The sequence below is a fragment of the Schistocerca nitens genome, chromosome 4 (assembly GCF_023898315.1).
Source record: "Schistocerca nitens isolate TAMUIC-IGC-003100 chromosome 4, iqSchNite1.1, whole genome shotgun sequence".
In the NCBI taxonomy this organism is placed as follows: Eukaryota; Metazoa; Arthropoda; class Insecta; order Orthoptera; family Acrididae; genus Schistocerca; species Schistocerca nitens.
Genome location: NC_064617.1, coordinates 536,121,515 through 536,147,089, shown reverse-complemented (window position 1 = coordinate 536,147,089; position 25,575 = coordinate 536,121,515). Strand labels below are relative to the sequence as shown.

At 43.5% G+C, this 25,575-nt stretch overlaps 1 protein-coding gene across 1 annotated transcript in view; it reads right to left on the bottom strand.

Moving 5' to 3' along the window:
* Positions 1-25,575, bottom strand: part of LOC126252420 (low-density lipoprotein receptor-related protein 4) — an 827,262-nt gene that overhangs the window by 231,032 nt on the left and 570,655 nt on the right. Inside the window, exons 8-9 of the mRNA XM_049953310.1 lie at positions 25,197-25,359; positions 337-487 (exon numbers count right to left, since the gene is read on the bottom strand). Coding sequence (XP_049809267.1) covers positions 337-487; positions 25,197-25,359 — 314 coding nt within the window. The remainder of the gene's footprint in view (positions 1-336; positions 488-25,196; positions 25,360-25,575) is intronic.

Here is a 25,575-nt window from a genome sequence, read left to right as displayed (position 1 = left end):
AGCCAAATTGTGATTTCTGTATCACTACTTAAGAAATAAAGCGGCAACGCAAAATTGTTGTTAATGTGTGTAGAAAAGAAGTCGTTCAGAAGGTAGATATCCAACAATGAGACTTACGTACGGTAGCAAACATCGATGAAAGAAGCTTTTACAAAAATTGCTTATTTAGGGAGATATCTTAAGGCACGTTTTCAAAGCACTGACACTAGCAATTTGCAAAACGAGAGACTAACATTCCAAGCTTTTCGATAAAGACTGTTTATGAATATCAGGACAATACTACTCTGCTACACATAATCTTAACCGGTATTGCCTGGTTTCAATGTAATGACTCACCAAAATACAATTTCCAGAACTGCAGGAGAATTCATCAGGGGCGCAAGTGCGTGGTTTCTTCTCAGCACAGGATTCTTCATCTTCTCCTCCCTCACAGTCCTTCTCGTCGTCGCACTGCCAGCGGTCTGGGATGCATTTGCCACTGTTGCACCTACAAACCAGTTACATATTCTGTGTTAATCACACAGCAATAGGTATTTCCAATTTTTCACGTAGAATTAAAAGACCTAGTGTACGTTTTAGAAAGATTGTCTGAGCCGTGCCGGCTCGCATCGATTGATCGATGGGGTCGGCATGGTGTGATCTTTGGGCTCGGCCGTTTGACGTGGCTTTTGGCCGCGACGGGCGTGTGGCGCTAGAGAGGGACAGCCGTAGAGCCGCGCGGCGCTGCGGAATCGGGGAGCGTGATCGAGCAGGCCGGGGCACGACGCAGAGGTTGTGGTGTGTTTGACACGTTTGCAAGACCGAACCTGGCTTGTAGTGTGGGAACTGGACTCGGCCACATTACCCGAATCGAGTCGTGCGGCCCTGTTTTGGATCTGTAAAGGATTTCATAAAAGAATTGGTGAGAATTGCTTGTCATGTTTTTGATGCGCATTTTACACTGATCCTTGGTTCCCAAGTATCGGTACCATGACTGGAAACTGTTGTCTTTCCAACCAAAAGGTCCCCTCTATTTAGTGCTGTTTAATTAAACACGTGTTATTGTGTTTGGTTAAAGGTTTATCTGGATTTTGTTTAAAATGGCTCTGAGCACTATGCGACTTAACTTCTGAGGTCATCAGTCGCCTAGAACGTAGAACTAATTAAACCTAACTAACCTAAGGACATTACACACATCCATGCCCGAGGCAGGATTCGAACCTGCGACTGTAGCGGTCGCTCGGTTCCAGACTGTAGCGCCTAGAACCGTACGGCCACTCCGGCCGGCATCTGGATTTTGTGATGTGCTACAGTTCGAGTAAGCGAGGGGTACTAATTGGTACTATTGCTGTTCGGAGTGACGGATGGCATAAGCCAGTATGGTGAAACTGTAATATTTTTCCTGGTACAGTGAGCCGTGTGGACGTTGTTATAGTTGGTTCAAAGCACAGGCTTAACATTGAATCTGTACGTTCTGTGTTATCTAATTGCATTACTTGTTCACTCGTATACAGTGAAATGGTACTCTTACTTGATTGTTTAAGTTTATCAGTATCCTGTTAACGTGTAATTTAAACGAACTCCCCAGTTTCAGTGAGCATATGTTAACCTACTAGTGTAGTTTAAATTTCTAAGCTGACTTGGTATTATGTTTTTCGCCCTCGTCCTTCACGGTTACGTCATTAGTTATTGATTCACGCTTGACTATTTTATTTCAATGTTCGTGAAATAGGCTATTATTTTATACATCGTAGTTATATTACGTTAGAGGAATTATTGTTTGCCGTTTCCTCCTCCCCCCCCCCCCCCCGCCTTTTCTCTGAAACTGTGTAGTAGCGTGGGCTCTAAGACGTTTTTTCCAGTGTGTTATAGTGTACTGTGTGCGGCACCCTGTCCAGCTCGCCCGCTTGCTGTGTGTTCTGGGTCTAGCAGCCTCTGGTCTGGGTCCAGTGCCCCCCCCCCCCCACCATCCTTCTGCTACTAGAATAATTAGCCTGTGCCTATGTGACGTCACCTGTTTTGCAAATCTGTCACAAAGGGGTATCTGTTTGTATTTTAATTTAAAAAATTTGTGATATTCATGATTGGTTAAACTTTATCTCATTATTGTAGTCTCCTTTTGCGAACTTTACTGTGTACAGAGTTTATTAACTTGCGAATCACTTAATGCCTGTTTAAAGATTAATGTTGTTGTTTGAATAGGGCGCTTGTCCGTGCTTGTAAGGATTCTTTGCTAACTAACCTTATCACAAATTTTTAAAGATAACATTTTATTTCCTAAAGAAAAGTTTAATAAAAGTGTTGTTGTTATAAACTGTGAATGTTGCTTATGTGGCCCGGTCCTCCCGCTCAACAGCAATTGCCTGATTAGGGTGGGTTGACCACCACACTGTCAATGATAACGCTTTTAGTGAAAGTAACCAACAGCTCGGCCACAGATCGACTAGCAGTAAGAACAATCTACTTAATACATGAAATGTATTTGCAGTAGCGATGACGGACAACCTCAGCTGTATAACGGAATGACGACAGTGAAAATATGTACCGGACCAGGACCCGAACACGGATTTCCCGCTGATCGTGAGCGATTATCTTACCATTAGGTTATCCGAGCACAACTCAAGGGTAGACTCAACCATTTGTCCACAAACTGCATTCGTACATTCATTATGTATATTCCCGAAAACGAGAAACATTTTAATTGAAAGTCGCTTGCCCGGTGTCGGTGGATAAATATGATATTGCAGAGCCTGTGTTGTTCAGAAGTACGATGCAATATTCCTTTGGACATGCAGCATGGCCGAAGGAATAGGCACTGCGGCGACTACAGCCGTTATGAAATACATGAAATGTATTTACAATTGCATGGTTGATGGTTCGGACCTTTGTGCCTGGCTGTGAGGCGTTCTCGGATAGGTTCGAGTCCCTGTGCAGCACAAATTTTCATTATCACCATTCCATTCTACAGATAATGATTGTCCTTATTAGCAACTGCGAATACATTTAATGTGTTTCATAACACATGTCCGAAGGAATATTGCATCGTACTGTAATATTGTATCGAATCTATAAAAATGATTCGAATGCGCTTACTTTGGACAAAAAATGTGTCTATTATTCTGGAACACGTATGTCCACATACCGGAAGATTAGAGCAACCTGAACGATTTGTTGGTAGCAAGCTCTTTCTACTCCATCGACGAACTTCCTACCAGAAGTAATTGATAATGTTGAGTATATGACCATTATGACGTTATACGAGCTGTATAAAGAAGCATCGGGTGAGAATACACAGTTAAGGAAAAATGCGAATACCTGCTTAATATGTTATTGTACTTAACTATCGTAACCTAACAAGCACAGACGGACACGAGTGGACATTCAGCTGAGCGAGAGTTCGCACATGAAACTCTTCAGAAGTGGTCGCACTTACACCCTCATATTACGCACCGTCATCATGCTACCATTCTTGCATTTATCACACTGCATCAGTCTTCACCAAGATCACGTCCGCAGCCTGGGAAAATGCATTTTTCTTGAGTCAGTTTTCTAAGGAGTGTAGTGACCGAGTCATGGAGGGTTGCAAGAAAAAATAAATCCTCTAGATGCGAATATTAGCAGCAAGCCTTGTAACTTAAATTGAGACCGACAGCGCCATTCACTCCCGCCAGTACGGTATGAAGTCACACACATTAATAAAACGCGAATTGGACGCAAAAGGCGGTGCAGTCACGCACCATCTGTAAGCAAACAGGCCCAAACGCAGTATATACACACATCGAAAAACGTTTTGTATCACCCCATTTCCCAGAACTCCTGAAGATAAACGTTGACTGTGGATATTGTATCATAGACACAGTCCCTTTGACTGTTCAAATATGTCACCAGACCCTCCCAAAGATGTAAACAACAATGCATGAGCAGTGTCTATTAGACGGAGGGGGTCCGACAGTCGACCAGTTCCAATTGTTCCACCAGGAAGGAGGTACACGGCTCGTGTTGTCTGTAGTTCAACCACACCTAGACGGTCAATACCGCGGTTCGATCGCATCCCCGTTGTTACTTTGTGCCAGGAAGGGCTCTCATCAAGGGAAGCGTCCAAGCGTCTCGAAGTGAACCAAAGCGATGTTGTTCAGACATGGAGGAGATACAGAGAGACAGGAACTATCGGTGACATGCCTCGCTCAGGCCGCCCAAGGGCTACCACTGCAGTGGATGACCGCTACCTACGGATTATGGCTCGGAGGAAGCCTGACAGAAACGCCACCATGTTGAATAATACCTTTCGTGCAGCCAAAGGACGTCGTGTTACGACTCAAACTGTGAGCAATAGGCCGCATGATGAGCAACTTCTCTCCCGACGTCCATGGCGAGGTCCATCTTTGCAACCACGACACCATGCAGCGCGGTACAGATGGGACCAACAACATGCCGAATGGACCGCTCAGACTTGGCATCATGTTCTCTTCAATGATGAGTGTCGCATATGCTTTCAACCAGACAGTCGTCGGAGACGTGTTTGGAGGCAACCCGGTCAGGCTGAACGCCTTAGACACACTGTCCAGCGAGTGCAGCAAGATGGAGGTTCCCTGCTGTTTTGGGGTGGTATTATGTGGGGCTGACGTACGCCGCTGGTGATCATGGAAGGCCATCCTCCGACCGATAGTGCAACCATATGGGCAGCATATTGGAAAGGCATTCGTCTTCGTGGACAACAACTCTCGCCCCCAACGTGCACATCTTGTGAATGACTTCATTCAGGATAACGACATCGCTCGATTAGAGTGGCCAGCATATTCTCCAGACATGAACCCTGTCAAACATGCCTGTGATAGATTGAAAAGGGCTGTTTATGGACGACGTGACCCAGCAACCACTCTGAGGGATCTACGACGATTCGCCGTTGAGGAGTGGTACAATCTGGACCAACAGTACCTTGATGATCTTTTGGATAGTATGCCATAACGAATACAGGCATGCATCAATGCAAGAGGACGTGCTACTGGGTATTAGAGGTACCGGTGTGTACAGCAATCTGGACCACCACCTCTGAAGGTCTCGCTATATGGTGGTACAACATGCAATGTGTGGTTTTCATTAGCAATAAAAAGGGCGGAAATGATGTTTATACCGATCTCTGTTCCTATTTTCTGTACAGGGCCCCGAACTCTCGGAACCGAGGCGATGAAAAACTTTTTTTGATGTGTGTAGAAGCCACCAGTCGGCAAGCGAGGCATAGTGACAAGCAGCAATGTACTTCTAGCGCGTCGGATGTTTACCACCTGACCGCAGGAACTATTTGAATACGAAGTATCACACTCAGTTAAGCTTGTACACTAAAAAGGATATGGTTCAAAATGGTTCAAATGGCTCTGAGCACTATGGGACTTATCATCTATGGTCATCAGTCCCCTAGAACTTAGAACTACTTAAACCTAACTAACCTAAGGACATCACACAACACCCAGTCACCACAAAAAGGATATGTAAAACCTGCATTTAGATGCCTCTGGACTAAGGTTAATGGAGTCTTTTCTACATCTGTCTATATGGTTGCCATACACACTGTAATGTGTAGCTGAACCTAAGGCTTCGATTAAAGGACTAGTAACTGCCTCGTTTCATGATTCATAGCCTGGAGTACCGCACATTAATGAGTATACCGTATTCCTAATACGTAGAGTGCTAGACTGGTATGGCTGTTCCAGTAATTGATTGCAGCATCTAACAATCGCGTGTGGTTACAAACCTCGTCTGTTTTTTACGCTTATGCTAAATGGGTCTTAGGACTCTGTAGTTATAAATCAGTGGCTGTGCTCTTTGGCATGTTCATGTAAACACGCGAAAAGCATTAAAAACAGACCGAAACCCAGCCCAGACTCTTATTTGCTTATTAACACTACATCTACCTCCTCATCCTGACATCTAATTCGTTTTGTACTATCACAAATCACAGAGACCCGAAGAATATTAGCTTGATCCCCGTCTCTATCTCGCCCTCCGTAGGTAGCCACTCGCGTACTTAAAGCAGATGACGTCAGATCTGACGACACCTCCAATCTGCTTGTGAGATTCAAAGTAAGTACGTTGCGACCCGCATCTGGTTACAACGGGTGTTATGAGCGATGTTCTTTTTGCAGTACAAGGTTTCTTTTCGGTTACAGAAGATCCTGTTTTCTTTTTCTCTTTTCCCTGTGGTTTTCCTTCTCATCTTTACCCTTCTGTTTCTGTTCTAAAACATTCTTCACCGGTGATGAGGAGAGAATATCAATTTTTTTGTGCCTTGTTTCCTTCTGTCGCTTGATTGTAATTTTGGCGGAAACCATGTCATAAATGGGCATGTGCATTTGTATACTTGCAGCCCTGAATTCCAACACTAAAAAAAAAAATCATTGGCTGGGTTTCTTGGGTGGACCACTGTCGGTGGTCCATGATTTGACTTGCAGTTTAGTCTCATGGCGTTAACCGAGGAGGAGCAAAATCCTCCGCCGCGTCAACATTAGGACTGTATACCTATATTCTTGTTCCTTCAACAGCTTTTGCTGCCTTCTCCATACCGGCACGCCTGAAAAAAGCCGCCACAGTGGTGAGTACTCTTGCCTGCTGGTTCACTAGTTGACAAATGTATCGTTAGGTTGCACGACACGAAATAATTTAGGATGCGCCCCCGTGCAGTGCGTTGGGGCCCTTGCTGCTCATGTTGTATATTAATGACCTTGCAGCAAGTGTTAATAGCGACCTCAGAGTTTTCGTAGATGATGCAGTTATCTGTAATGGAGTACTGTCTGAAAGAAGCTGCACAAATGTGCAGCCGGACCTTGACAAGGTTTCAAAGTGGTCCAAAGATTGGCAACTTGCTTTGGATGATCATGAATGTAAAACTGTGCACTTCGCAAAACGAAAGAAAACGTAGTATCCAATGAGAAGAGGCCCGCACTGATATGAAAAATGCTATCAACATCCGCATCCGCAAGACTCTTATCGACCTCTGCAAGTTCCTTATCTGCACCCGCAGGTGTTTGAAGTTAGTCATGACAAAAATCTTGTCACCAAAAACATTTTATCTTTCGAAGTTTGAGACACGCCAAGCCATTTTGCATGCATTCTTCATTTGATATGAGGATGATTCAGTAATTAGAGGGTAACAGCGGTGTGGACCACAGTAACAACTTCTATATTAAAGTAAATGGAATCACAGTGATTGTACGTGTTGAACTTCTAGCTTCTTATCTTTAAATTTAACATGGTGCAGGACTTTCTTGTTTCTCTACGCTTTCTGTGTGTGCTTGGAAACGCGTAGCACGCTGGATTTGGAACAGGCAGGGCAGAGAATGCAACGAAAAAATGGGTCCGCCCTGCCGTCAGCCCATGCGTCGCTTCCACGCGTGTCGGCACGGCAGAGCCAGCCAGGGACGGCTGCGAGGTACTGTGCGTTCTACAATCGAGCCCTGCCCAGAGGCCGAACTGAGGCCGGGCAAGTGACCACCAGCAGGAGGCTGGCACTTTCTCGTGTTCTGCAGAGTGCTCTCCGGAGGTAACCATCTTGTGCTTTTCGAGAGAAACGCGGCTTGAAGAAAATAATGACGTAGCCTCACGAGCAACTACCTACTTTCAGAGAACTTGTGATGCAAGGCTAGTTGCTGGGTGCAAAAACGCACGATTAATACAAATGCTAGAACCGTCACGTAGATGGAGCCGAATCGGATGCTTTTCTGAAATAGAAGGGGGTATTGTAATGTGTTTGGCGTTCTTACTGCGATGCGTTGTCTTGGCGGTATTTTCTACGCTTAAAGAAACTGTGCTGCTGATTGGCCGAGTATGCATAAGCTGCTATTGGTGGCCATGTCCTTTTTAGGGGGAAGAAACAGTAGGGTGTAAGATTCAGAAAAAAAATCAGAGTTCATTTGGAGACAGGGAAGCGTACATATCTTTTGAACACCAGAAGAGTTCGTTTGGAGGCATAGAGGTATGCACATCTTGTGCACATCTAGAGAGTTGCCTCTACCGCCGAGCCGTTCGCATGACGGCGGCATTCTGCAGATCTGTTGATGAACAGCCGCGCGGAGTGGCCGCGCGTTTGAGGTGCCATCTCACGGATTTCTCGGCCCCTTCCGGCGGAGTTTCGAGTCCTCCCTCGGCCATGGATGTGTGTGTTGTTCTTAGCATAAGTTAGTCTAATTTAAGTAGTGTTTAAGTCTAGGGACCGATGACCTCAGCAGATTGGTCCCTTAGGAATTCACACACATTTGAACATTTGAAGATCTGTTGATGTATAATTACGATGAGCATAACTAGGGCGACAGGGCATTTTCTTGCTCCGCACTTGGTCAAGTCATTGCTGTTGTATTCGCCTGGTGATAGTCCTCCATGCACCAGGCAGACCGAGCGGGCAGCCGCCCCGCCAGGTGGGCGTGCGTGAACAGCTCTCATCATACACTACTGGCCATTAAAATTGCTGCACCAAGAAGAAATACAGATGATAAACGGGTATTCATTGGAAAAATATATTGTACTAGAAGACACATGTGATTACATTTTCACGCAATTCGTGTGCATAGATCCTGAGAAATCAGTACCCAGAACAACAACTTCTGGCCGTAATAACGGCCTTGGTACGCCTGGGCATTGAGTCAAACAGAGCTTGGATGGCGTGTACAGGTAGAGCTGCCCATGCAGCTTCAACACGATACCACAGTTCATCAAAAGTATTAATAATAATAATAATAATGAACGTATGGCATTGGTGGCCGGGAGACCCCTCGCGGGGTGGTTCGGCCGCCGCTCCACAAGTTCTTTAACGCCGCTACGGCGACATGCGAGTGAATGAGGATGAAATGATGATGAAAGACACACAACACCGTCAAGCCCAGGGAGAGAAAATCCCTGACCCCGCCGGGAATCGAACCCCGGACCCCGCGCGCGGGAAGCGGGAACGCTACCGCAAGACCACGAGCCGCGGACACTAACGTATTGTGACGGGCCTGTTACTCGGCCACCATTGACCAGACGTTTTCAATTGGTGAGAGATCTGCAGACTGTGCTGGCCAGGGCAGCAGTCCAACATTTTCTGTATCCAGAAAGGCCCGTACAGGACCTGCAACATACGGTCGTGCATTATCCTGCTGAAATGTGGGGTTTCGCAGGGATCGAATGAAGGGTAGAGCCACGGGTCGTAACACATCTGAAATGCAACGTCCACTGTTCAAAGTGCGTCAGTGCGAACAAGAGGTGACCGAGACGTGTAACCAGTGGCACCCCATACCATCACGCCGGGTGATACGCCAGTATGGCGATGACGAATACACGCTTCCAATGTGCGTTCACCACGATGTCGCCAAACACGGATGCGACCATCATTGCTGTAAACAGGACCTGGATTCATCCGAAAAACTGACGTTTTGCCACTCGTGCACCCAGGTTCGTCGTTGAATACAGCATCGCAGTCGCTTCTGTCTGTGATGCAGCGTCAAGGGTAACCACAGCCATAGTCTCCCAGCTGATAGTCCATGCTACTGCAAACGTCGTCGAACTATTCATGCAGATGGTTGTCTTCCTACAAACGTACCCATCTGTTGACTCAGGGATCGAGACGTGGCTGCACGATCCGTTACAGCCATGCGGATAAGATGCCTGTCGTCTCGACTGCTAGTGATACGAAGCCGTTGGGATCCAGCACGGCGTTCCGTATTACCCTCCTGAACCCACTGATTCCATATTCTGCTGACAGTCATTGGTTCTCGACCAACGCGAGCAGCAATTTCGCGATACGATAAACCGCAATCGCGATAGGGTACAATCCGATCTTTATCAAAGTCGGAAACGTGATGGTACCAATTTCTCCTCCTTACACGAGGCATCACAACAACGTTTCACCAGGCAACGCCGGTCAACTGCTGTTTGTGTGTGACAAATCGGTTGGAAACTTTCCTCATGTCAGCACGTTGTAGGTGTCGCCACTGGCACCAACCTTGTGTGAATGCTCTGAAAAGCTAATCATTTGCATATCACAGCATCTTCTTCCTGTCGGTAAAGTTTCGTGTCTGTAGCACGTCATCTTCGTGGTGTAGCAATATTAATGGCCAGTAGTGTAGTTCCTTGTATACCATGTAGTCACACGAGGTCTCTACAGCGCCTGAGGGCGCCAACTTCGCCGACAGTCACCGTGGCTGTTGCAGAAGAAAGTGCTGTCTGCAAGGCACTATTTTGATATGCTAGGTCATGTGCCCCAGCAGCACCAAGCGGATATCCATCCACGCCCGACTATTTAGGCCACCGCCGGACTGTGTTAAGTCAGTTACATCCTAGACCGCGAATCGAGAGTGCCAGCAGTTCCGTCCAGCCGCATCAGCAGTTCAGTTCCAGCACTACAAGTTGCCAGTATCAACAGTTTCGCCTGAGCGCTCCACGCCGGCAGACCCGGTCAGCAACGGAGTACTTCAGCCGTCATATCGCCGCCTGCTACGAAACTAGTGTTCGCCTTGTAGGATCATAGATAACGTCATAGGGGGGACATTTTTGTGTGGGTATTTATCAAAGGGCATTATAACTGAGTTTCATCTTTTCAATAAAGTTATTCTTTTAAAAATGCCTTTGATCATTCCTAAGTATGTGGATACTTCAGCTGCGATCACCTGCCTCAGGTCCAACAACGCTCTGGTGGATGTGTGAGTTTCTCAGTACAACTACCATAACAGTAGCTTTCCTGTTCGGGTTAAAAATTCGATAATAATTTTCGGAGCATAGGTTGCGTCAGAGGCGCGTGCTTCTTGCTGATTCAAGTAAAGCTGAAAACCACTAAATCCATTAGTTAGAGTTCACATAAAGAGTTTCTCAAACATTTCATATTCGTTCATTATCCGATCGGATTCATTGCGTTTTTAAATGAATAAATTACTGTGTTAATGCAAAGATTGTTTCTGTTAATACCTTCCGTTCACACAACAAAATTTCTTTGCAATATTCCATTTTAGGATCCACAGCTAGGGCAATAAATCAGTCGCGTTATCCATTAAAGTTGTATATACTAATTATAGCTTGGGTCTTGCACGACGCTTTGCAAGCTGCTTGTGGAAATGGGTCTACCGAGACGGCGCGGTCCCCTATTGATGCGGAGACCAAGTAACGAGGAGTGTGTGTCAGGGAGCAGGAGAGCAGTAATCTCCGGAGTGGCCACAGCGGTGGTTCAGACAACTCGGTGGGGCGCTACGAATATGAGGTCGGCGATCACGTGCGGCGTGACGGACAGATCGCAAGGCTCCACTATACAGGGTGCAGCAAAAAGAATCATCCGATTTGGCACGTCTATATTTCTGAAACTAATAAACATACACAATGAACATTGTTTTTTGATTAACGGGAAACTCGAAAAGTTTTTTTCATACCTTTCATAGGTATTCAATATGCCCCCTTGAGATGCACGGCATATGTCAACGCGGTATTCAAGTTGGTCCCACACCACAGCGACCATGTCTTGAGTTACAGCTTCCACAACTACTGTTATACGAAGTCTCAGTTCATTCATTGTTGTTGGTAACGGAGGCACATAAACAGAGTTTTATAAACCCCCACAAGAAATAATCACATGCAGTAATGTTCGGTCACTTTGCAAGCCAGTAATGTAAGTCTGGATCATTGGGTCCAGTGCGACCAGACCGTTGCTCAGTAATCCTTTGATTTAAAAACTCTCGCACTTCCAGATACTGCTACCTAGCGGGAACCATGTAAAACTTGAGAGTTTGCTCTTTCCAACAGTACATTGTCCACCCACATATCTCAAATAGTATAATAGATATAATTTTTTTTTAAACTGGATGATTATTTTTGATGCACCCTCTATTTCTGATTGCCCACAGCAAGCGGCAATGCTCTGCAGCCTGCCTGTCCACTTGATTGTTCACAGAAAACAACAGTGCTCTAGGATCAGCGTGTTCTAGAATAATATTACAATAGAGCGTCGATTATCCGAAGTAATTTGGGGACATGAGGTTAGGAAATTCTGTTTACTCGGATACTCGATCTGTATACTTCTGTTTCTCAAATAATCAGAAAAAAGTACATATATTTATAATAACATGAATCTCTTTTATTATTATAAAGGCACGTGTAATAAGAATGTATGTAGCACAGCTTAGTAAACAAAAAAACAATAATGCGTATTCATTTTATATGTACAGTACATATGTGTAGACTTAATATTTAAACCATTCTCAATTTTGGTCTGTCTAAGCAAGCCTACCCGCTTAGGAGCAGCTAACAAGAGGAAGCAGCGACGTTGGGATTACAGATTTACTTCAAACTTTGTACACCTTTAGTAGGCCATTAAAACAGCATGATGGGCAAGCAGTAATTGCACTATTCTGACAATTCCGAGAAAATCGCAAGAGATGTTTTATGCGTCTATTTTGTAACTGATGTATCTGTGCGTAGGGGCTGGACGTTAGAATTGGTGGTCAAGTGGTAATCGCTCGAGCCTCCTAAGACGAATTCGAGCCTCCTAAGACGAATGTGTATGAAGCGACAATTCGACTCTCACACCGCCTTAATTTTTAATCCATATATTTTCATAATTGGTCATATTATTTAATTCATACCACATTTGACAGGTAACATAATTAAAAAAACCGTGTATTTGCATGAAGTTTTAGTGAATTTCATGTTATTTAATCAATTCCTATTTTTAATTAAATTTAATTATTAGAACACACACATTTGTAAATACCGACAAGTAAATAGTTTTCCTGAAAATGTATGCCTGTCGTGATTTGGGATATCCCTTATACATGCAACCTGGCAAGGTACCCGGAACTACTTTGCACCTCGACGCTTGGAGCTGCAGACATGGAGGCTGGCCCCATTTGGCAGTCAACCTGCGTTGCGGTGAGACGTTGCTAATGTAGCAAGAAAAAATAGTGTAGATACAAATATTTTTAAGATCACAGAATTTACATTTTTACTACAAAAATTAAGGTTTGAGTGGGAGTCGAACCGTCGCCTCATATAGGTTCGTCTTACGATGTTCGAACGATAATTACCTTTTACTTTTTCTTTATCCTCATCGTTTTGTTCGGTGTTGCTCACTGAGTTTGGTGTGGGCGAATGGCACATGGCTTCCGCTCAAGTTGATCGTTCATTCCTTTACCCAGTGATTTTACTACACAGGGCAAGCAGCCCTCTGACCAAATACGCTGAGTTAACGTGCTGGTACCACTGGACCAACATGAACTGTAACATCCGGCACCTACGCACAGATACCTCAGTTACATGATAGACGAGTAAAACTTATTTCGGAATTGCCAGAGTTTTCCACCTTATTACTTGCACCTTACGTTGTTTTAATGGCCTACTAAAGATGTTCGAAGTTTGAAGTAAATCCGTGATCGCAGAGTCGTGGTCTCCCCTTGTAAGCCACACATATTTGTCAGGATCTGGTATTGCTCGCTTTCGCCTTGAGTTTCAAAACCATAGGAAAGCAGTATTTAAACACGTAAATGCTTCAGAAACAGCTGTCATATTTTCATCTTCATTTTATGGACCACTAGTTGATGAGGTGCTAGAGGTATCAACTTTATCTGTAACGAGGTTTACAATTTGGCTATCCCGCATGGTTTGGTGTCCTGGAACTGCATCGTCGACACTCAACAATTCTTGAACATCTTCTTCATGACATTCATGGCAATTGAGTTCTTTTACTTCTGCGAACTTTCAGCCCTACCCAAAATTTTATTCCAGGCTTTTTTTTTTTTAAATTCTGTTCCGTTGCACATGCCATGTTGCTCCGATCGTGTAGGAGGCATGTTTCAAATCAATACTTTTTCGATTGCTTAACAGACTTTCTTCTCCCTCCTCTTCTCTTTCTTGTGTAACAATTCTTTTCCATAATACCGTTTGAAAGTCTTATAACGCCTTGATCCATGGGCTGTAGTAATCATGTAAGGGGTCCGTAGGCCCTTACTATAAATTTGCACTCGGCACAGGTCGATAGAGCGAACAATCGATTGTGTCGTGTTGCGAGAGCGAGTGTGGAGTAGCGAGTGCCATGTTGCGGGTAGAGGTGTATGGATGCAGTTGTTGTAATGCAAGGCTTTAACGGAGAAGGGAGTCCCCATCGCCGTGGTTAGACCCCTTTGTACTAGAAATAATACCGGGAAAGTGAAGAAGTATAATTACGGAAGTGGTCAGTGACATTTCTAGTGCCGATATTTTGGTTTCGCGTCTACCGCGCCGGCATCACCTTGGATTGCAGTGTTGGATTGCAGTGTTGGATGCAGTGACGCATTAGCGTGTGATGATAATGGAAAATGAAGAAGCCTGTGCTGAGATTAGCCGTATTTAGATATGTATGACGAAGGCAGTGGCTGTCTCTTCCTTTTTGTGTTTTTTGAGACGAATATAGATTCGTAATTAGTGAAACTGTGTTGGTGTTTTTCTTGTTACCAGACATTTCATTATTACAGTATTGAGAAGGACGAACTGGAAAGTAACAGCTTCCGTAGCAGTCAATTCCGATTGCCAGCCCCATTAGGTACACGGTCACATTAATAATAATTATTGGGCTGCTATTCGATCAGATCAGGTCGGGATAAATAATCGGAGGTGTTACAAGCAGGATACCTTAGGTGGAAAAAACACCACATTTATGAACTCGTCCTTTTCGTTCAAGATATTACATGATGGACAAGGTGGTGCTGTGTCAAGGAGGCTTAATGTTTTCTCCCTTTGCCATTCATAACTGTTGAACCTTTACAGAGAATACAAAACGGTCCATAAACAATACCGTGAAAATCGTACAGTCCATCCAGGCGCTCTTTCGCGAGGTGTAAACAACTGACATTGCAGGCATATTAACATTTTTTAAACAACGCCGTTTTCTCACTTTTACTAATGCTGAGCATACGTTACCGATCGCTAACAGTATCATTAGCAGTAGTGCGACTCTTATTTATTTTAGGATCAGGTGCTGCTAATTCACGACGTGAAGCAAAAAGTTTTCTTGTCAAACTTTTTCAATTGAGTCAGTCGTTAGCACTGTAAACGTTTTCATGAGCATAATCTTCTTCCCTCATTACAGCCCTTAGTCTGATTTTGAAAGAAAAAGCTGCTGAAGAATTAGCAGACAGATTTCTTCTTGCATTTGAAGCTCACGTCGTCACTTAAAACAGTTTAACCAGGACGTCCTTGCCTTAAAATTTGAATCCTCCAAGAGTTTCATTAAAATGAATTGCTTTGTCACATAGAATGTAACCAGAGATAGGTTCTCCTTGAGACCTTTATTGTATAAACCACTTGTAAACAGCATCATGTAGATCAGTGCTCGTGGCGAACTTCATACTTTTACTACTTGTGGATCCATCAATAGTACCAAGATTAGGTATAAAGTTTATAATGCTCGTCTTTTATTTTTAACTGTCTACTTACCATTCTAGTACTCATTACGTACCATGGTTGCAGATTCACCTTCCTCTAACCTTTTCCGGGTTCGCTTCCCGGCGGGGTCAGGGATTTTAACCTGCCTCGTGATGACTGTGTGTTTGTGTTGTCCTCATCATTTCATCATCATTCAAGAAAGTGGTGAAATTGGACTGAGCAAAGGTTACGAATTTGTACGGGCGCTGATAATGGTGCAGTTGAGCGCCCCACAAACCAAACATCATCATCTAGTCTTTTATTAATCTCATATTTACCTCTGACAGAAAGGACAACACGCTTACGGTTAGGGGTATTATGTCACAAGTTTACTTTACGCGGCGAAGTTGACAGTGTTTATAACAGGGCGCAAACTGTTAGTATACCCGGCATTCGGTGAGGGTGGGAAGGGGGGGGGGGGGCGCTAGACCATAGCAGGTGGAGGGCGGCACGAGCAAATGAGTAACATTCGGCTGACGGACGTTCGGATAATCGACGTCTTACTGTACGCTCATGCATTTTGAAAGTTTAGGTATGTACTTGACAGTCGTCATTATTTAGATTCATAATATTTAACAAATCTAATTTTGAAGTGAAATATTCTTGTTGGGAATTGTAAAAATATCAACTGCAAGGTAATTGACTTGAACATGTCTAGTTTACTGTCCTCTTGTGCGCCCTCATCTCTTATCAACGACTTCTGCAGGCAGTTCTAAAGACCAGATCTTATATTTACAGCTCGACAAGAACTTGTTAACTAATGTTTATCTTTTCTCCTAGAGTCGTGTGCTCTAGCACAATACTGAGGATTTGCGGTGAGCAGGAGAGCCTCATCCTCGTATATTGACGAACTGCAGTTACAATGTTTGGACCTGTGTCGGCAACAAACATGACGCTCTTCCCAGTGCTGAATAACTCGAACGACCTTAATATCTCTGAAAGTTGATGTGCAATATTTTCACCAGCTTTTTTTATTTCCTTTAATCTCATGCTTGAAATCTCTGGTGCACAGTAAGAACTTTCGCTTCTTCATTGCTAATGTAATGTCAAGTCACTGCCATGTAGTTCATTTTACGATATGAAACACACCATAGATCGTCTGCTATTACCCCTGCTATTTTTCTGAAAATTTTCACCTCCGTAGAAACAGCTTCATGCAGAGGGTCATCGGTTTCCTTTAAATTTCCCGAAATGGTAGTTCGATAAGATAGCAATTCCTTGACATTCACTGCACCGTACTTGGCCCCCGCGTCGATAAGGCACTACGCCGTCTCGAGAAATCCATTTCCACACACATTTTCTGACAAGATTGATGAATTTTTTTTGGCAGCTATTTTCAAATTTGGCAGACTTCAAGAGCCTTTATGTTTCTCTTAGTAATAAAAAAAGTAATTATAATACTTTGTCAGTCTCACAGGCATGTTTTAACAAATAGTCCTTGTTTTGTGTCCAGCGTAAGAATACACTATTTTATACGCAAAACGAGCCACTATATCTCATTCCGTCAAATACATTAACAAGTTTCTTCCAGATCGCTTTCTCGCAATAATGCGAAAGCACCTTCTCTCACTTAACATGAAATATTGTCCATGGAGTGCATTTTATTAAAACGCCGTCACCAATGCTTTTTCTGACGTATTCGTTACGTGGTCACTCAAGTTATTTCAAAACGTTAACTCAAGGCAGCAGAAACTTGGCAACTCGCACTTCTTAGATAGCCAGTGGCCAGGGTGGCCATGTAGAACGTGCTTCACAGACTGCACCAGAGATAAGGGTCGCAGCAACTCATAGTACAACAGTCGTGCAGTCTCCAATGCCGATTAAAATAGCCTCATTCATTGAGTGCAAGGCCCGCATCTCGTGGTCGTGCGGTAGCGTTCTCGCTTCCCACGCCCGGGTTCCCGGGTTCGATTCCCGGCGGGGTCAGGGATTTTCTCTGCCTCGTGATGGCTGGGTGTTGTGTGCTGTCCTTAGGTTAGTTAGGCTTAAGTAGTTCTAAGTTCTAGGGGACTTATGACCACAGCAGTTGAGTCCCATAGTGCTCAGAGCCATTTGAACCATTGAGTGCAGGCAACACAGTTTGACGTGAAGTATATAATAAGGTTGATACTGTACTTTACTTTTTAAATACATAGAAATTATTATTGAAGATATTCGCAGATAACTCGCCGACATCTGTAACAGGGCACGCTTTCATTCGCAGGGTAACAATTACTGCGTATATCCGCATCTGAGCAGACTTTTTCCTATGGCTATTATATCAATGAATCACAGCTGGAATCGGTCGGTCAACTCATACAAATACATGGGTGTTACAATTTCTAGGGAGTTGAAATGAAACGGATGACATACGTTCAGACGCTGGTAAAGCAGGTGGCAGACTTCGGTTTATTGGTAGAAGAATACTAGGAAAATGCAGGCAGTCTACAAAGAAGATTGCTTGCACATCGCTCATACGAATCATCCTAAAATATTGCTCAACTTTGTAGTGAAATGAAATGTCGTGTGGGTAGGGCCTCCCGTCGGGTAGACCGTTCACCTGGTGCAGGTCTTTCGATTTGACGCCACTTCGGCGACCTGCGCATCGATGGGGATGAAATGATGATGATTAGGACAACACAACACCCAGTCCCTGAGCGGAGAAACTCTCTGACTCAGCCGGGAATCGAACCCGGGCCCTTAGGATTGACAGCCTGTCGCGCTGACCACTCAGCTACCGGGGGCGGACAACCCCACTGAAAGTAATCGCACCTCTTTGACGTGTAGCACGAGCGCCATTTTTGCTATCGTATACAGGATAAAATCACTAGATACAACTTTGTAGTATCCGTACCAAGTAAGACCAACTGGGGATATTGGACGTACACAGAACCATGGACCTTGCCGTTGGCGGGAGGTTTGCGTGCCTAAGAGATACAGATGGCCGTACCGTAGGTGCAACCACAGCGGAGGGGTATCTGTTGAGAGGCCAGACAAACGTGTGGTTCCTGAAGAGGGGCAGCAGCCTTTTCAGTAGTTGCAGGGGCAACAGTCTGGATGATTGACTGATCTGGCTTTGTAACAATAACCAAAACGGCCTTGCTATGCTGGTACTGCGAACGGCTGAAAGCAAGGGGAAACTACAGCCGTAATTTTTCCCGAGGGCATGCAGCTTTACCGTTTTTATTAAATGATGATGGCGTCCTCTTGGGTAAAATATTCTGGAGGTAAAATAGTCCCCCATTCGGATCTCCGGGCGGGGACTGCTCAAGAGGACGTCGTTATCAGGAGAAAGAAAACTGGCGTTCTACGGATCGGAGCGTGGAATGTCAGCTCCCTTAATCGGGCAGGTAGGTTAGAAAATTTAAAAAGGGAAATGGATAGGTTAAAGTTAGATATAGTGGGAATTAGTGAAGTTCGGTGGCGAGGGGAACAAGACTTTTGGTCAGGTTATAAATACAAAATCAAATAGGGGTAATGCAGGAGTAGGTTTAATAATGAACTAAAAAATAGGAGTGCGGATAAGCTCCTACAAACAGCATAGTGAACGCATTATTGTGGCCAAGATAGACATGAAGCCCACTCCTACTACAGTAGTACAAGTTTATATGCCAACTAGCTCTGCAGATGATGAAAAAATTGATGAAATATATGATGATTTAAAAGAAATTATTCAGGTAGTGAAGGGAGACGAAAATTTAATAGTCATGGGTGACTGGAATTCGAGAGTAGGAAAACGGAGAGAAGGAAACATTGTAGGTGAATATGGATTGGGGGTAAGAAATGAAAGAGGAAGCCGTTTGGTATAATTTTGCACAGAGCATAACTTAATCATAGCTAAAACTTGGTTCAAGAATCATAAAAGAAGGTTGTGTACATGGAAGAATCCTGGAGATACTAAAAGGTATCAGATAGATTATATAATGGTAAGACAGAGATTTAGGAGCCAGGTTTTAAATTGTAGGACATTTCCAGGGGCAGATGTGGACTCTGACCACAATCTATCGGTTATGAAGTGTAGATTAAAACTGCAGAAACTGCAAAAAGGTGGGAATTTAAGGAGATGGAACCTGGATAAACTGACGAAACCAGAGGTTGTACAGAGTTTCAGGGAGAGCATAAGGGAACAATTGACAGGAATGGGGGAAAGAAATACAGTAGAAGAAGAATGGGTAGCTCTGAGGGATGAAGTAGTGAAGGCAGCAGAGGATCAAGTAGGTAAAAAGACGAGGGCTAGTAGACATCCTTGGGTAACAGAAGAGATATTGAATTTAATTGATGAAAGGAGAAAATATAAAAATGTAGTAAATGAAGCAGGCAAAAAGGAATACAAACGTCTCAAAAATGAGATCGACTGGAAGTGCAAAATGGCTAAGCAGGGATGGCTAGAGGATAAATGTAAGGATGTAGAGGCTTATCTCACTAGGGGTAAGATAGATACTGCCTACAGGAAAATTAAAGTGACCTTTGCGGAAAAGAGAACCACTTGTATGAATATCAAAAGCTCAGATGGAAAATCAGTTCTAAGCAAAGAAGGGAAAGCAGAAAGGTGGAAGGAATATATAGAGGGTCTATACAAGGGCGATGTACTTGAGGACAATATTATGGAAATGGAAGAGAATGTAGATGAAGATGAAATGGGAGATACGATACTGCGTGAAGAGTTTGACAGAGCACTGAAAGACCTGAGTCGAAACAAGGCCCCGAGAGCAGACAACATTCCATTAGAACTACTGACGGCCTTGGGAGGGCCAGTCCTGACAAAACTCTTCCATCTGGTGAGCAAGATGTATGAGACAGGCGAAATACCCTCAGACTTCAAGAAGAATATAATAATTCCAATCCCAAAGAAAGCAGGTGTTGACAGATGTGAAAATTACCGAACTATCGCTTTAATAAGTTACAGCTGCAAAATACTAACACGAATTCCATACAGACGAATGGAAAAACTCGGGGAAGATCAGTCTGGATTCCGTAGAAATACTAGAACACGTGAGGCAATACTGACCATACGACTTATCTTAGAAGAAAGATTAAGGAAAGGCAAACCTACGTTTCTAGCATTTGTAGACTTAGAGAAAGCTTTTGACAATGTTGACTGGAATACTCTCTTTCAAATTCTAAAGGTTTGTTGTCGTTGTGGTCCTGAGTCCCGAGACTGGTTTGATGCAGCTCTCCATGCTCCTCTGACCTGTGCGAGCTTCTTCGTCTCCCAGTACCTGCTGCAGCCTACATCCTTCTGAATCTGCTTAGTGTATTCATCTCTTGTTCTCCCTCTACGATTTTTACCCTCCACGCTGCCCTCTAGTACTATGTTGGTGATCCCTTGATGCCTCAGAACATGTCCTACCAACCGATCCCTTCTTCTAGTCAAGTTGTGCCACAAACTCCTCTTCTCCCCAATTCTACTCAATACCTCCTCATTAGTTATGTGATCTGCCCATCTAATCTTCAGCATTCTTCTGTAGCACCACATTTCGAAAACTTCTCTTCTCTTCTTGTCTAAACTATTTATAGTCCATGTTTCGCTTCTATACAAATACTTTCAGAAACGACTTCCTGACACTTAAATAAATACTCGATGTTAACAAATTTCTCTTCTTCAGAAACGCTTTCCTTGCCATTGCCAGTCTACATTTTATACTCTCTCTACTTCGATCGTCATCAGTTATTTTGCTCCCCAAATAGCAAAACTCCTTGACTACTTTAAGTATCTCATTTCCTAATCTAATTCCCTCAGCATCACCCGACTTAATTCGACTACATTCCATTATCCTCGTTTTGCTTTGGTTGATGTTCATCTTATACCCTCCTTTCAAGACACTGTCCATTCCGTTCAACTGCTCTTCCAAGTCCTTTGCTGTCTCTGACAGAATTACAATGTCATCGGCGAACCTCAAAGTTTTTATTTCTTCTCCATGGATTTTACTACCTACTCCGAATTTTTCTTTTGTTTCCTTTACTGCTTGCTCAATATACAGATTGAATAGCATCGGGGAGAGGCTACAACCCTGTCTCACTCCTTTCCCAACCACTGCTTCCCTTTCATGCCCCTCGACTCTTATAACTGCCATCTGGTTTCTGTACAAATTGTACATAGCCTTTCGCTCCCTGTATTTTACCCCTGCCACGTTCAGAACTTGAAAGAGAGTATTCCAGTCAACATTGTCAAAAGCTTTCTCGAAGTCTACAGATGCTAGAAACGTAGGTTTGCCTTTTCTTAATCTTTCTTCTAAGATAAGTCGTAGGGTCAGTATCGCCTCACATGTTCCAACATTTCTACAGAATGAAAAAACAGATCTTCCCCGAGGTCGGCTTCTACCAGTTTTTCCATTCGTCTGTAAAGAATTCGCGTTAGTATTTTGCAGCTGTGACTTATTAAAGTGATAGTTCGGTAATTTTCACATCTGTCAACACCTGCTTTCTTTGGGATTGGAATAATTATATTCTTCTTGAAGTCTGAGGGTATTTCGCCTGTCTCATACATCTTGCTCACCAGATGGTAGAGTATTGTCAGGACTGGCTCTCCTAAGGCTGTCAGTAGTTCTAATGGAATGTTGTCTACTCCCGGGGCCTTGTTTCGATTCAGGGCTTTCAGTGCTCTGTCAAACTCTTCATGCAGTATCATATCTCCCATGTCATCCTCATCTACATCCTCTTCCATTTCCATAATATTGTCCTCAAGTACATCGCCCTTGTATAGACCCTCTATATACTCCTTCCACCTTTCTGCTTTCCCTTCTTTACTTAGAACTGGGTTTCCATCTGAGATTTTGATATTCATACAAGTTGTTCTCTTTTCCGCAAAGGTCTCTTTCATTTTCCTGTAGGCAGTATCTATCTTACCCCTAGTGAGATAAGCCTCTACATCCTTACATTTGTCCTCTAGCCATCCATGATTAGCCATTTTGCACTTCCAGTCGATCTCATTTTTGAGACGTTTGTATTCCTTTTTGCCTGCTTCATTTACTGCATTTTTGTATGGTGTGTAAAGGTGGCAGGGGTAAAATATAGGGAGCGAAAGGCTATTTACAATTTGTACAGAAACCAGATGGCAGTTATAAGAGTCGAGGGGCATGAAAGGGAAGCAGTGGTTGGGAAGGGAGTCAGACAGGGTTGTAGCCTCCCCCCGATGCTATTCAATCTGTATATTGAGCAAACAGTAAAGGAAACAAAAGAAAAATTCGGAGTAGGTATTAAAATCCATGGAGAAGAAATAAAAACTTCGAGGTTCGCCGATGACATTGTAATTCTGTCAGAGACAGCAAAGGACTTGGAAGAGCAGTTGAACGGAATGGATAGTGTCTTTAAAGGAGGATATAAGATGACATCAACAAAAGCAAAACGAGTATAATGGAATGTAGTCGAATTAAGTTGGGTGATGCTGAGGGAATTAGTTTAGGAAATGAGACGAAGTAGTAAAGGAGTTTTGCTATTTGGGGAGCAAAATAACTGATGATGGTCGAGGTAGAGAGAATATAAAATGTAGACTGGCAATGGCAAGGAAAGCGTTTCTGAAGAAGAGAAATTTGTTAACATCGAGTATTTATTTAAGTGTCAGGAAGTCGTTTCTGAAAGTATTTGTATGGAGTGTAGCCATGTATAGAAGTGAAACATGGGCGATAAATAATTTAGACAAGAAGAGAAGAGAAGCTTTCGAAATGTGGTGCTACAGAAGAATGCTGAAGTTAAGATGGGCAGATCACATAAGTAATGAGGAGGTATTGAATAGAATTGGGGAGAAGAGGAGTTTGTGGCACAACTTGACTAGAAGAAGGAATCGGTTGGTAGGACATGTTCTGAGGCATCAATGGATCACAAGCTTAGAACTGGAGGGCAGCGTGGAGGGTAAAAATCGTAGAGGGAGAACAAGTGATGAATACACTAAGCAGATTCAGAGGGATGTAGGCTGCAGTAGGTACTGAGAGATGAAGAAGCTCGCACAGGATAGAGGAGCATGGAGAGCTGCATCAAACCAGTCTCAGGACTGAAGACCACAACAACAACAACAACAGAGAATCGCAGCACGAATGGTCACATGTTTGTTTGGTCTGTGGGAGAGAGTCACAGTGATGCTGAAGAAACTGAACCGGCAGAATCTTTAAGATAGGCGTAAACTATACCGAGGAAGCCTACGTACAAAGTTCCAAGAACTGGCCGTAAACGAAGGCTGTAGCAATATAGTACAAACCCCTACATATTGCTCCCATATGGATCGTCAGGAGAAAATGAAATTAATTACAACACATACACATTTAAACAGTCATTCTTCAAACGCGCTCCATATGTGAATGGGTCAGGAAAACGCCGTAACAAGTGGTAAAATGGGACGTACCTTCTGCCACGCACTTGACACTGGTTCGCAGAGTATAGATGTACATGAAAATGTAGAGATCCTAACACACCGTGAGACTGGCGTGGTGCCATTTCATACTGTTGGGTGGACCTACCACAGGAGATGTTAGCTGATTCACCTATGGCGACTATTCTAGTGCACTACTAGTTTTAAGATTGGTGTCGCTGCCTGCGGCAAATTTTTTGTGTTGGCCTATGATGTAATCAGTCTCAGTAATAAGATTTTCTATGGTCTTGTGTGGGTGTTCAGATTGTATTTGGGGCCTTTGTAAAGTAGCTGCTGTTCTTGCTTTTTGAGTGTTATGTCAGAAAAATTAATCAAGCGTTCATGGAATGTATGGTGTGTAAGTGTGTCTCAGGTTCAGAGTTGTTTCCGTTCATGAGTTTTTTTAATTTCTGTACAAAGGACAAACAAACATAAATTGCCGAACGAGGTACACAGAGCACATGAGAGCTCTAAAGAGTAACAGTACTACATATTCCACTTTCGCAGAATACCTAATGAACAAAAACCATAACCCCCCCCTAATATCGAAAGTGATCCACACATTTTGAAACACAGCAACAATTTATACCGATAACTAACAATAGAAGAAAATTTTTACATACAAAAGGCTACAGTGGAAGGGAAAAACGTAATATACGAAAATACAACACTTTGCAACAACCCACTCTGATCTGAGACAACTGACACAGAACACAGAAAACACACACACGCAAAAGAACGTCTCCCCAAAGCACACACAGACATTTAAACAAGGAACAGAAATCGTCAGAACTCCCGATACAATTTTCATAGCCTTATCGCAAGGTGAGACACATTTCTCGGGACGCATGCAAACAGCAAGATGGAGTAATGTTCTGGATTACGGACGAAGTGAGGTTTTTCTGTGTATGAAAGTATCTGCAAGCTGTCCAACGAACGTGTGTACACGACGTATACAGCAAAACTGTATCCACAACATTACCGCAATCCCAATTGTATAATGCTGACATACTACGTTCGCGTTTTTGTATTTCTTTACTAACAGCCGCAGAGACAGTTGCAGATGACATGATGTATGTCGAGAAAGACGGCAACAGAAAACACTGGAAATATGCCGCAAATAGCGACAACAATCTTAAAAGGTATTATGAAAGTATTCACAGAAAACAATATTTAAAAAACAAACAGTACACATGTAATAATGTTTTACAACGTTTCATAACTATGCTATTTCTACATGTTTTAGAATTAAAGAACCCACTGATGATGGCGATATTTGTCGCTAAAACTAGTTTGGGGAATAATTAAATAAATAATAAAAGTGTTTTGCGTCGAGGCGGACCCACAATTCCGCTATTGTTGGTTTTGAATGCAAACACGGACCGATGCAAGAGATCCAAGGTAAAATTATTGTTGTTGTGACTTAATAGCGTCGTTCTTTTTGATAACGATAAGAGTAGCTAGAGGCAGAAACAGAGTGTTAACTTGTGCTGACCTAAATTCTCCAGGGCTGCAGCTGGTCCCCATCTCCGGACAGTCGTCTTCATCGCTCCAGTCCCCGCAGTCGTCGTCTCCGTCACAGCGAAACTCGATACTCACACAGCGAGGGGTTGAGCATAGGAACTCGCCATCCTCGCAAGCCAGAGGTCCAACAGCAGCTGCAAGGAAGACAAGAGCTCAGATCTCTCCATAATAACTAAAATTTACTATTTACATGAAACTGATCAAACTGAATGATACAACTGATATATTCATCCCGTCTGCCTTGACACGGTGATTTAAAACAATATTGTGAGCCTTTAAGAAGCATCTCGAATCACAGTACAAGCAATGCGTTTCTCAGTCATGACAGATGAAACGAACACGATGTTCGA